The 14278-nt window shown below is 38.1% G+C and overlaps 1 protein-coding gene across 4 annotated transcripts in view; it reads right to left on the minus strand.

Moving 5' to 3' along the window:
* PARD3B (par-3 family cell polarity regulator beta) overlaps positions 1-14278 on the minus strand; it is a gene marked incomplete at its 3' end in the record, with an annotated part of 1052967 nt that overhangs the window by 581107 nt on the left and 457582 nt on the right. For all 4 annotated transcript variants that reach the window (XM_079710158.1, XM_079710159.1, XM_079710156.1 and 1 more), the window contains exon 4: positions 5967-6076. In XM_079710158.1, the coding sequence (XP_079566284.1) occupies positions 5967-6076 (110 nt within the window). The remainder of the gene's footprint in view (positions 1-5966; positions 6077-14278) is intronic.

The following is a 14278-nucleotide window of genomic DNA, read 5'->3' on the forward strand; positions in this document are numbered from 1 at the left end:
ACTCATTCAATTTTCATTATGTGCAGATCAATCTAAACAGCAAAAGACGACATGTCATGGTTACCTCTTTAATTTCTGAAGCTGACCTCTGAATAGTGATCCCTCTTTTTTAGACTTTCAGTTCTGGACTAGACCCAAGAAGAATGATGGGGGAGCACTCACCTAAACAGGGGTCACAATCCCCAGGTTCCTTCATTAGTCATGGCACAGACATTCAGACTGTCTAAATTTGTTTCACCAACTCCTGCAAGGTTTGGTGAAAAACTCTTTCACAGAATAAACTGGGCTTCTAGATTTTCCCCAGCTGAATGTGAGTCTTACAAACGTAACTGTTTCAGAAATTAAGCTGCCTAAAGTTGCCAAAGTAAGTAAACATTTGGCCCCATGAAATACTGGATGGCAGCTTTATCTCTTAAAAACAAAGCCATATGAAAACCATCGTTGCAATGTGTCTCCAAGCTCTGGCTTATCAGCACACAGCGTGAACAGCTGGAGTTACAAACACCAGGACTATTATTAAATCACTGTGTCAGGAGGGGGGGAAAAAAAAGAAAAACCTTTTGTAGGCTTCAGTATCTCTAAATAATGAGATTATATATTACATGCTATTTCTCCCTCCATTTCATTCTTCAGTATCCATCTCTCCTCAATGACAATGAATAGAGCCTTCCTTCTAATTTATATCAGAGTCTACAATGATTATTTTGTTCCCCTATTTCTATAGCTGCTTAATTATATATCTAATGGATAGAAAAATATGATTTGGTCATCCAGAATTTTCATTAAGTTCCTATGTTGGATTTTGACAGTCAGCAACCCACAACCAAAAGTCCTCTGACATGTCAGTGACAATTTGATGATTTTAATCCGAAAAGCCAAGCTATTTAACTTTCTCTGTAATATTTCAGTAATTCCTTTCATGGATTTGAAAGTGTTTAATCCAGGGGCAACACTGGCTATAATAACTTCAATATATGTGACATCCAAGGGGAAATTCTCAAATCAATACATATATGCAAGACACAAAGAGAATGATTCTACTCACTGGAAAGATTTTCTCTCACTGGAAGCTACCTGCCATTATCTTTGCTGATGAAATAACAAAAACTCCACAAAACTGATACTGGATACTGTATTTTCACTTTTCATTCCTATTGAAAACACAGGACCACTGGAAAAAGTTCTTCTCCCCAGGGTTTCTTCCCAAAGGAGTTGGCACCCCTTTCTCCCAATCTTACTGCTGCTACGAACTGTGTTGTTACTGACCAAGGAGTTATTTTGGACCTCTCAATGCAGCAGTTCAAACACTTCCATTCATCTGTACATCTTGGATTTACATACTATATGTTGGAAAGGAAAGGTAATAATATGATGAAACAACCTTAATTATTTAATACACATCTGGAGGACAGCAGCAATTTCCACTTTACTTCCTTATCACTCATCATACTCTGAGAATTGGTAGCTTTCCCATATTATTTCATCCTAACCCCCCCCAAAAAGTTGTTCTTGATCTTTTGTATTCCTTTTAACATTTGGTAAGTGATAGAGCCCCTTCAGGAAGCACGCCCGTGTGCCCACACACACACACCATGTCATGGCATAAAACTTCAGAGAGTTAACAGACCCTCTGAAACCCACCAAATGGAGTTCCAATTTAACAACTTCAAAAACTGCCATGTTATTTTTTGAAATAAAATGTATATATTATAGACACAGACTTAAAAAAACAGACCAGTATTGTCTTAATTTATTTTGGTGAATCAAGACAAGTAATAGTTTTAGAACAAACAAAGAGAACAACCACAGCATTATAATTTTCAGGAATCCACTTTTTAATTTACTCACCCTGCAGGATCATTTTGCCTTAGGGGTTAAACGTGAAACTATAAACAGTCATTAAAACACAAAACAACCATGGTAGTTAACCGGATATTAAGGGAAAAAAAAAATCACATCTGTTTTAGAGTTCTCTTCCATCCGCAAATTCAGGAACATCAATTTCAAGAACCTGGTTTTATGGCTTGTCCTTAAGTCAAGAACACCAGGTTACAATCAAGGCAAGGAAGGTAAGACTGCCCATAAGGGAGGCTCTCACTACAATATCTTGCCCCCAGGATTTTCTTTCTTTGATTCAAAAGCAGTCCGTAGAATTGACTTTTCTACTCCTTGAAAAATAGTCATTACTATTTGCACATTAATAATCATGCTATTCTGATTAACTGGATAGGTTTATGAAAAGAGGAAGAAAGGAAACAAATTCCTGTGCTGTTTATCTGGTGGTACTCTAAGTGACAAATAATGAGATTTAGTGGCTTTGCAGTATACACAGAATTAGAAGCTTGCAGAGGATCTGATTTTTCTAATTTAAACCCTTTTTTAAAATTCCAACTTGTTTGATGGTGTACATCTTAAATAACCAATATGTAATAACTTCACCAGCCAGAAAACAAGTGCAACTTTTCCGACATTTCAAAAACATATCTCCAGACATCAGAGAAAACTCTCCTCCCTATAGCAAGCCTAATGAAGTACAACTAAAAATAACAATCATCAACTGTGGTTTTAGAGGCAATATTTCAATATAATCAAATGTGTCAAATATTCATCCTTACAGCTTCTTATGCTGTGGGTTGTAAGTAAGTTTCATTTCTTGGGAATGATTGAATATAACCCACGTGGGGCTCTGCCATCTGTGAATTACCTACATATGAACACTCTGTTTAAGAGATGGAAATTTTGTTGTCATTACCTTTCTTCTTGGATATTGAAATGAAATGCAATTGAACAGAGCTTTTTAAGCAATTATTTTTCATATTATTTGCTACATGGGTACATTATCACATGTCCCCCATGTTCGTTATTACTTATAAAATCATAGGAATCAAGTATGGTGTCGCTGAAGTGAAGGAGTCATCGAGTAGAATTACGGAATCTGAGAGATGGAGAAGAATCCATATTCTCAGATTCTGTACTACCTGGGCTCAGGTCATTGCCACACAGAACACTCTCTGCAGTGTGCTCCCATGTAAGAGTTGTGGTTCTTATGTCCCCATGGTTTCCTTGAAAGGCTACTCCTCTGATCACTGAACAAACAAAACAAGTGACATACAGGGCTATGTGTAGGGTGCCACATAATTTATCATCCATACATGGACACCTCTGAGAGTTAGCAGGGACACTATTAATAAATATGCCAGAACAACAGGCATGAACTAGGATTGCCCCAGGCAAACCTAATCATACTGTTATCCCAGAGATATTGTGCAACTCAAAGAACTTTCTCCCAAGGGTCTCAAACCATTTCATTAGTGCTATTTCCAATTTTACTTCAGTCTAGAGCTACTCTGTCCAATAGGAATAGAATGTGAACCACAGATGTAATTTTTAATTTTTTAGTAGCCATTTTTTTAAAGTAAAAAGAAATAGGTGAAAACAATTTATATTGTATTCTATCCAGTTTACCAAACATAGTATCATTTCAATGTGTAGTCAATGCAAAATTATTGAGATCTTTTACATTACTTTTTTCATATTTCAATCTTTGAAATCTAGTGTGCATGCCACACTTAAAATACATTTCTTATACTCAATAGCGACATGTAGCCAGTGGCTATGATAATGGACAATCAGGTCTGACCAGCCCACGAGTTAGGATGTGCAGGGATAAAGGAAGAGAGTTATAATACATACACACACATGTGTGCACACACACACACACACAAACACACACACGCAAACTGCATTTTCCTTCTAGGTAAAAAATAGACACACCTAAATGTCTTCATTTATTAACTTTACACTTGCCTGGGGTGATCCAGACCTTAGGGCAGATAAACACTCACTTGGCAGATTCTTTGGGGGAGCAGAGAGAATATCTGAGTTAGAAAAGTTGGGTAATTGCTGAGAATTTCTAGGACTTTTTCCAGACTAATATTAGTCTTGCGTCCAACACACATACACTGAGTACCTTCCATGTACTTGGGACTAGAGAAAGAAAGATAAATAAGGTACAATGCCTGCTCCTTGTAACGTTAAGGATTAAAGTTTGCATGAAGATTATTTTAGAATTGAGGCAAGAGAAGCCTAGGATGTGCCATTATTCTGGGGCAAGGCAAGGACCAGATTCTCTTCTTTGAGTCTCAGGTCTGAACTTCATCATCCACAGAGAACTCTGGGAGGGAAGGAGGAAATGTGCTTTCCTTTCTACTGTTGATACATAGGGACTGACCCATGTTTGATAACTTGCATAGGTTAGGTAAAAGGATTTTCGGTGCCAGCATTTCTTCTTGAATTAGAATTTGCATTTTTGCTAGTAATAATACACCTCCCTCTCCAAATACCCCAACTTGGAACTCAACAATATCATATTTTGGTAAGGATACAGAATCTAGCAGAAAGATAGTAGCCCTTATTTCCTCTAGGGCAAGCTATATTGTTGTATTTTCAATTGGTCTCAACACAGAGCCTAAATGATAGAAACACAGACCTAATATTGGTGGGGTTTCTGCATGTAAATCATGGTAACACAGATCACACTTTTGTTTCAGGGTGTATTAATGTTGTAAAAATAAGCAGTAAATTATAGTTTTTTCTCTTTTATGTAATTCTTCTCATTTTTATAGTTCTTCTCTTCCTCCAATCCAATATATTCAGGCTTAACATGGTCTCAATCAGTGGGCATTAAACACACACACACACAGCATACCACATACTGGTTCTGTTTGTACTCATCATTAGAACAGAACACACACACCTGATTTTTACTAAAGTAATGTTCCATTAAATATGTTTCTTTAAAAGGATGGGAAGTGAGAAAACATTACATCTAAACTACTTTCAGGACACTCCCTTGCTTAACAAAAGAAACATGCCCGAATATTGCTGCAAACCTATGAGTAATTACCCCATGATTTATTATGGTGACTCCTACCTCACACACATTAACACTGGTTCTTGATAAGAATATTTTATACCAAACTGGGAGAATCCATTTAGCTCATTTAGCATCTCTACATACCAAAAATGTTGCTTTTGTTCTGAAGGCACTACACACAGTGAGACTTAAAATGGAGAAGAGACTTGCTTTTAGGAGACTTTTAAATATGGTTACATTATTGAAGATCACCTATTGCAGTGATACGCAGCCATTATCCAAAATCTAACTCTCAGGCTATTTCAGAGGATGAATCAAAATTACAATTCTTCAAAGCAACTCAGGACTTAGCAGAAAAATCCCACAGCTCCATATGGAAGGAGGGCATTGTCTCTTCAGGAAACTATTCTCCACTTAACTTCTCAATTCTAAGTAGAGCATTTATAGGTATACCTAGGTTTAAGCACTTTTGGTATATAATTTTATTTTTCCTTAATTTGAATGTTGAGATCTAGAAACCCAGTCCTGGTACCACATGTCTGTGATACTGGTAGCTTGAAACTCTATCACCATTCACCATGGTATGACTTCACAAAGCACTGTATTGTATTAACATACTGGAAATAGATAAACTACCTCTTGGAGCATTATGAAGGAGAAGGATGGGAAACCCAACAGTACAGTGCACTGGTTAAGAGCATAGGTTCTGGAGCCAAACCACCTGGGTTAAATTCTCGGCTCTGCCACTTACTAGCTGTGACCTTCGACAAATCACTAAACCTCCTTCTGCCTCAATTTCATTATCAGTGAAATGGAGACAAAAACATGTTTGTACTTTGATGTGGAAGTACAGATGACTTAATGTAAAGCCCTTTTAACAGTGCTAGGCACATAATTGGTGCTCCGTAAATAATAGCTATCACTATAACTATATACTAGCCATAGCTCATGCTAGTTATTATTATAACTAACACTATATATCCTATCAAAAGCTCTAATTATCCACTTACTTAAGACTGCAAAGTCCCAGTTAGTTTATGGGTAAGGCGCTTTGATCTTTCATTAGGAATGCAAACGGCAGGATACCTACTGGAATAACAGGTTTCAGACTCTGGCCACTGGGGTGTGAAGCGCTTGGCTGGGCATCAGCAGGTGGGCTTGGTGCTGGGTCACTGCTTCTCCTCACCAGCAGTGGAGTGCCTGTAGGACAAAACAAGAGGTGAGAGGTCAAGAATGCCCTGGGGGGGAAGAGAGGGCATGGTACAATGCAATTTAATTAAAAAGGTTTACAACATGCTTTTATGTAAAAACATTCTATTTCTAAGGATGCCTATAAATTAATCAATTTAATGATCTTTTGTCATCTATTTATAGAATGACACATGGAAACAAAACCTTTCAGCTCTCAGCTTTCCCCACTTGCATTTCAAAACAAGCCATTCTACTTAACAGAAAATTGTTAGGCAATGCAAAAAGTTGACAGTGTACAATCGAAAACTGGTCTAGAAAATATATTTGAGTATTAAAAAGAATGATTATCCAGCAGACAAGTGAAGAGGTTCACACAGTCAGTGCAATTTGCTATTCAGGAGAGCTAGAAGAATAGTTATTACTGCCATTTGGAGCTTCCCAACTCTTTGGAATGATGATATACACTGAAATAAATTATTTGCTGGGGTTATAGCATTAATGTCTATTTAAGTACACAAAGAGATTGGTTTCATTCTCCTCCTTTTCTCCTAAAGTAGATAAAACTGATAAGGAAAATAAGTTAGTTCTTCTAAAAATATATCCTGATTTCTTTTTAATAATGAAAGCTTCCACTATTAAATATTTGAGTCAGTTATTAAATTCTGAAAACAGATCATACTATTAGAAAGTTCAAATGAAATTCAACCTTAGCAGAGAGGGTGGCCCAACTACTCAGCCTGCAATTAGACTGAAAATAATTTGTTTCATACACAACTGGTCACTATAGAAGAAACTCTCAAAAAATCTGTTTGTGACTTAACAATCGCTCTCTTATAAAAATTAACTTTTTATTTGTGTGCCTTTGGGGAAAAAAGAAACAGTTGAAATGCAATCCTCTGTTTATCAATATTCTGAAAGTAATTCCCTAACTTCCGAGCTACTGCAGTTTAAAATAACATTTTTTTTTTTTTTTTTTTTTTTTTTTGCGGTAGGCGGGCCTCTCACTGTTGTGGCCTCTCCCCCTGCGGAGCACAGGCTCCGGAGCACAGGCTCAGTGGCCATGGCTCACGGGCCCAGCCGCTCCGCGGCATGTGGGATCTTCCCAGACCGGGGCACGAACCCGTGTCCCCTGCATCGGCAGGCGGACTCCCAACCACTGCGCCACCAGGGAAGCCCTAAAATAACATTTTTCATACCTCATTTTATATGGTACAGTTATAAAAAGTGAATCCATTTTGAAGTTATTTACAAATCTGATTTTTCTATGTGCTACAACATCCTTATTCTGTGAACAAAACAGAGAATTGCTAATATTTTTCACCCTTATTCAGTTAGAAATTGATTCTTAAAAAATAACTTATTTTATAATAAGAAATGAATGTGCTACTGAGGAGGAAACACTATGCCAAAAGGTATTATAAAGCCCAAGTTCACATTCCATTATTTATTTTTTATTAATAGACACTTCACTACATTATTGCCCACTTCCATCTAAAACTTTTTTTAAGTATAGCTGATTAACAATATCATGCTGGTTTCAAGTGTACAGAAGAGTGATTCAGCGTTTTTGCAGATTCTATTCCATTATAGGTTATTACAAGCTAATGGGTATAATTCCCTGTTCTATACAGTATATCCTTGTTGCTTATCTATTAAATATATATTAGTGTGGATCTGTTAATCCTGTACCCCTTATTTGTTCCTCTCCACTTCCCTCTCTGCTTTGGTAACCACGTTTGTTTTCTATATCCATGAGTCTGTTTCTGTGTTGCATATACATTCAGCTGTATTATTTTAAAACATTTCTTAAGCAAGTGACATACCAATAGTTCTATGGTTGGCAATTATTCTCTGAAAGAAATATTAAAAACAAAAAAATAAGAGGAGTAAAAGTAAGAGAAAGTACCATAAAATCTTAGACAACAGAGTCCCAGTTCCACACCAATATGTTTTTCCCTCCTTCAGGTGATTTAGAGACTAAGAGCCTTTCAGGTTAAGCCCCTGAACTACCATTAACACAAAGTGAACCAGACACTCTAAACACAATATCCTCAGAAGCAACCCATGATCTTTAAAATTTAAAAGAGAATGGGGCCAACTCCATGAAACTCTGGTTTGTTTCCAAGCATTTAACCCAGACTAGTACACTGCAACAATCAATAATATCAAATTGGAAAAAGACAAACAAATAAAAAACATGGTAAACCTGTTTGGGATACCAAGGTCACAAAATACATTGATTTAGAGGCACAGAAATAAATATTTCAGTGACTGACAATTTCAGTTATGTTGTTTTTTTCAGCTGAGTCATATACATATATACATACACATATACAGAATGTGTGTGTGTGTGTTGGTGAGGGGAAAGAGAGTAAAGGAGGGAGAAAGAAAGACATTATTCTTGGGTAACAAATATATTTTTCTCAAATAAGCCACACTATATAGTTTTCCTTCATCTCTAAAGACATGACTGACTCTTGACTTACTGTCGGTATCTGCTGTTTTAATAACAAAATGTTAAATTATTTAAAACATAATTTTATAATAGCATGTATTTGTATTTCTATAATCAATCAATATGCCACAGTATTATAGGGTGTCTTCCAGAAGATGACAGTTCAGTTTTGTACCAGTGGACCAACTATTTGGAACATTAACAAACAAACAAACTGTAGAGCAGCTAGATCTTTTTTTTTTTTTAACTTTTTATTTTATATTGGAGTATGGCCGATTAAAACAATGCTGTGATTGTTTCAGGTGCAGAGCAAAGCGACTCAGCCATACATATACATGTATCCATTCTCCCCCAAACTCCCCTCCCATCCAGGCTGCCACATAACACTGAGCAGAGTTCCCTGTGCTGTACAGTAGGTCCTTGTTGGTTATCCATTTTAAATATAGCAGTGTGTACATGTCAATCCCAAACTCCCTAACTATCCCTTCCCCTGACCCTTCCCCTCTGGTAACCATAAATTCATTCTATAAGTCTGTGAGTCTGTTTCTGTTTTGTAAATAAGTTCATTTGTATCATTTCTTTTTAGATTCCTCATATAAGGGATATCATAAGATATTTATCTTTCACTGTCTGACTTAGTCCACTCAGTATGATAATCTCTAGGTCCATCCATGTTGTTGCAAATGGCATTATTTCATTCTTTTTAATGGCTGAGTAATATTCCGTTTGTATAGATGTCCCACATCTTCTTTATCCATTCCTCTGGTGATGGACATTTAGGTTGTTTCCATATCTTGGCTACTGTAAACAGTGCTGGAATGAACACTGGGGTGCATGTATCCTTTCAGACCATGTTTTCCTATATGCCCAGGAGTGTGATTGCTGGGTCATATGGTAGCTCTATTTTTAGTTTTTCAAGAACCTCCACACTGTTCTCTATAGTGGCTGCACCAATTTACATTCCCACCAATAGTGTAGGGGGGTTCCCTTTTCTCCATACCCTCTCCAGCATTTATTGTTTGTGGATTTTTTTGATGATGGCCATTTTGACTGGTGTGAGGTGATACCTCATTGTAGTTTTGATTTGCATTTCTCTAATGATTAATGATGTTGAGCAACTTTTCATGTGCCTCTTGGCCATCTGTATGTCGTTTTTAAACGTACTGCCAACTCATCAGGAATAAGTTCTGTTTTCCCCTACTTTTCTGTATTCCATACTTAAATGTCTCCTATTGAGTCACTTAATTTCTCCTTGGCTGTCTCCAATGAGCACCTTTAAATAGGAACTGCTGTCCCAGGGAGTTTTAAACAACCTTTCACATGGTGATTTAAAATCTAATTTTTATTTATTTATTTATTTTTTTTTTTTGCGGTACGCGGGCCTCTCACTGTTGTGGCCTCTCCCGTTGCGGAGCACAGGCTCCGGACTCACAGGCTCAGTCCAGTGTCACAGAGCGAGGAGAGGTGAAGTTCAGTCTATTTGATTCCAAAGCCCAGGTCCTCTCCACTGTCCCGACACTGTAGTTCTTAGTGTCTGATCTTTACTGTTAGGTTATAAACTCCTTCAGCGCAGAGGTTATATTTTATGTACACCCCCTTGTCCCCCACCCCCAGGAGTTTCCAAAAACCAAATGTAGTTTTCTCCCTCTCATTTCAGCCAGATGTGCCTTTTACCCTATTATATATATATATATATATCTCCAAGGATTTGCCCAAATCATCTTCAGTACTTCTGATTACTTTCTCTTATACAGTACGATGTTTCTTTCCTTGTCTTTAAAGTGTAACTCAGTCTCACCTTCAAATGGGGCTTGGAATTTAAAAATTAGATTTTGGGCTTCCCTGGTGGCGCAGTGGTTGAGAGTCTGCCTGCCGATGCAGGGGACACGGGTTCGTGCCCTGGTCTGGGAAGATCCCACATGCCGCGGAGCGGCTGGGCACGTGAGCCATGGCCGCTGAGCCTGCGCGTCCGGAGCCTGTGCTCCGCAACGGGAGAGGCTACAACAGTGAGAGGCCCGCTCACCGCAAAAAAAAAAAAAAAAAAGTCCAACACAAATTTAAGGTGTTATTTAAGGTGTTATCTATTTAAACAAAGGTTGCTGTCTCTTTGGTATAAATGGTGCACACACACACGCCGGGAGGGATTGCTTTCCCCGTTTAGAGGATGTGCTTGGGAAGAAATCAGCTTAAATGCCAGATGATGTGTTATATATGAAATTCTGTTTGGGGGGTTTTGAAAGATGCCTCAGAAAGATAGGCAGTTATAGAGACTGAAACCAGATCCAGAAGAATCATCCATATCATGATGCAGTGGGCAGAGAAAACAAACAATGGTTTTAGACATGAGTCCCGTGTCAAATGTCACAAAGGCACAAGTTCTAAGTTGCATGGTGAATAGGAGCAGGGATTTATTTAAGAATGGTTAATGATTCTCCTGAGCAAAATCAAACAGGCAGCTTGTCATCAATACTGATGCTATTTCATCCTAGGATGACTGACACCTGGAAAGCTTTAGGGGGTCCCAGTTAAGACACTGACAAGGCATTCTGTGAGAACTGGGAGGCCCCAAGCACGAAGAGGCTAGAGGAGCTATGTGAAGAAAGAGGGACTCAGCAGTCACAGGCAAAAATGGAGTAAGAAACTAGAGAATGACACAGGAGAACTTAGCAATGACTAAGTTCATTGACTAAGTTCAATGACATACAAAGCAACTGAGAGGGAGCGTCCAAAAGAAACCTAAAACCATTCTTAGATTTCTTGCTTGAGGAAGAACAAGCAAAAGGAAAGTTTTAGCAACTGTTATGATTTGTTTCAGAAAAACAACAACAACAGCAAAAAACAAAAAACATGAATCTTTGCCCACTGAAGGTTAGAATGATTTGCTTTTAATCTGTCTTGATAGGCATGAGAAATTAAAGACTAGATCTTCGGGCATTCATAAAGGTGAGTATGAAGTTCATACTGGAAATCATATTGGCTTTCAGAATGAGTGATGGAGACAAACACAAGGTAAACAAAGGAAAACAGGAAGAATCAGCACAGGCCTACAAATGGCACTGCATGCAAACTAATGAGAAAACCAGAATTTTATATTCCCAAAGAATCTTCAGAGGATTTTCAGAGTGTATCTAGAATGACGTGTGGTTAACAGAGCCACAGAGGTGAGCCTAGAGGAGAGGTGGGGCGGAAGGGAGGAGAAAGGAACTGGAGCTAACAAGATAAACTATTTTTGTGCAAAGAGGGGTAAAGGCTGGTCCTTGTAGAGATTCAGTTTTCCTTTGCCCTGAAGGATTACTTCTGTGCTATTGAATTAGCAGGTCACCAAAACACCTAGTTTGAAGAAAGAAAACACGCTCTCCTTCCAATGCTACTTACACTTAGGATAAATAACAAAACAAATATAGATGGGGGAAAAGGTTGTTGAAATACACCTCAACTGGTAAATATTTCACTTGATGATGAAAATGCATTGCAGATGGTTAACATATTTAGGGACTTAAAAAGAGATAAATAGCAAAAGAAATGCCCTGCCAGGTAAGCAATATTAGTAGTATATTAATAATATTAACAGGATGCATTAGCTGCATCTCGGTTTCATACAGTACATTTCCATAACAGACTTTGTACCTAGTCAGTACCTGGAAGAATGCCTTTTAATTATCTTGCACTTCAACACTTGTTGAATGCATCTGGCATTACAGTATGGAGATGTCCTTCAGATATATGGTGCAAAAAGAGCGAGTGTGAGGAAACCTGCCTTCTAAAGGTGGTCCTGGCATTACGTGCCCCCCAGGAGACAGCTGAGTTGTACCTCAGAGTCCAAGTCCTCTGCATTAACTAAGGAAGCATGTTGGATAAGCTATACCAAAGGCCCTTCCAGATCTGAAAAGAGACAGTTCTGTGAGTTATAGAGCCAATAAGGAAATTGAAGTCCAGAGAAATTAAGTTCCTAAATCTTTTGGCCTTGATTTCTACTCCAGTTTTATCCACGTGACACTTTTCCATTGTGGGGTCACATCTTTACGTGGGTGAGCGCATGGAAGTAAGGGGAATGATGTCTCTTCAATGTGGTAGCAATTCTTTTCATCGAAAAAGGTCAGCAGATGGAAAGGCTCGGATAGGAAGATCAAATGAAAGGGTGCTGGGAACTGAGTAACTAAAAGGCGGATATCAACCCATAGTCACATGGGCATATCTGGCAAGATGCCTGACTCCACTAGTCAAGGCCTACCAGCACCTCTCTCAGAGGGCATGGTCTCTCTTGTCAATGATTTAAATATCCTTTTCCTATTAACCCTCAAATACCTCAATTAAAAAAAAAGAGATTAGTGAAAGTGGTACATCATTTGCTTTTGGAGACAACTAGATTGTGTGTGTGTGTATGTTTCGTGGGCATGAGATAGGGCTTTTCCACTGATGCCTAACAAACTCCCCTTCACTGAAACCTGGAGACCTATAAAACAAATTGGTAATGATATCAATAGCAACGCAATTTATGGTAAAGTACCAGAGAAGACATCACTTTCACTACAGGAGTTCCTGACCAGGTCTGGTGCCTGGCCTGTGATGAATGCAGCAGCTGTGACATGCTTTCCGACACCGTGATGGAAAAACCACATGAGAGAAACCAAGTCACATTTTAGCAGAATTTTAGCTGTCCAAGTACTTTACTCTTAAATATCACTCCATTAGAAAAGAGACTCCCAGTATTGCCATTAAAGGAGCAAAGAAGTTCAAGTTGCCTAACAGTGTTGTTTTTCTTTCATTTTGGATTGCGAAACCCCAGAAAAGCCTGTTCAACACACGATGGAACAAACACAAGCAATTCACAGAACAGTCTAGCAACACAATAATTATGAATGAGCAGACACCTGATAAGATATCTTTTAGTATTTGGAAAGCTGCTTAAATTGGAGTGCCATTGCTATAAAAACAAGTGAGGGCATTTGTAACTGACTTTTACTGGGAATTATACTTTTCTCTGAAGATTGTTATGCCTCCAATTTGAAATATATTGTTGCCGCATTCCTGAGGGTATATGCTTTTTCTCCTATTGAAGTGTTCACATTTTATCCAGTTGACATATACAAATCTACAGTTTTTCATATTGTTTAAACCACATCGCAATATCAATTTTCGCATGCTATTGAAAGTCAGTTAATGCCAAGTCTTAGACATGCACTATGTCTCAAGTGTTATATGAAGAACAATGACAAGCAATAAAAGGACAAAGCACACTGTATTTTGGCAACGCCCATGGAAGAAATTCAAAAGTGGTCATTTTAGGTTAAGAGTAAATTCAGATGATTTAAATAAAAGAACAATGCCAAGTTACAGTGAAGGTTCAACAGAAGCAAAGGCCCTGGTCTCTGAAAGGTATACACTCTAGAAAAAGCACAAAACATTAACAAACAAATAAAGATACCTGAATTAATGACTCCAGCTAAAGGCTCCAGAATCATAGAGGTGAATGGAAGGGATGTGAGACATGCATATTAACCACCCATTTCTTGTTCTGGCATTCAAGGACCTAATGGGTTTCCCCCAGTCTACCTCTCAGATTACATCTTGCACTGCATTCTTTGCCACGCAGTATCTGCCAAATGGGACTATGTGTCATTGCCTAAAAAGTCTTGCAGACTCTGACCTCAGCGTGTATGCTGTTTCTACCCCCTAAATTATCATTCTCTACTACTGCAATCAGTTGTAATCCTGTCCATCCTTGAAGGTATAAAGATCTCTACTTCCTTGATACA

Source organism: Hyperoodon ampullatus (genome assembly GCF_949752795.1).
Source record: "Hyperoodon ampullatus genome assembly, chromosome: 8".
NCBI classification, from domain to species: domain Eukaryota; kingdom Metazoa; phylum Chordata; class Mammalia; order Artiodactyla; family Ziphiidae; genus Hyperoodon; species Hyperoodon ampullatus.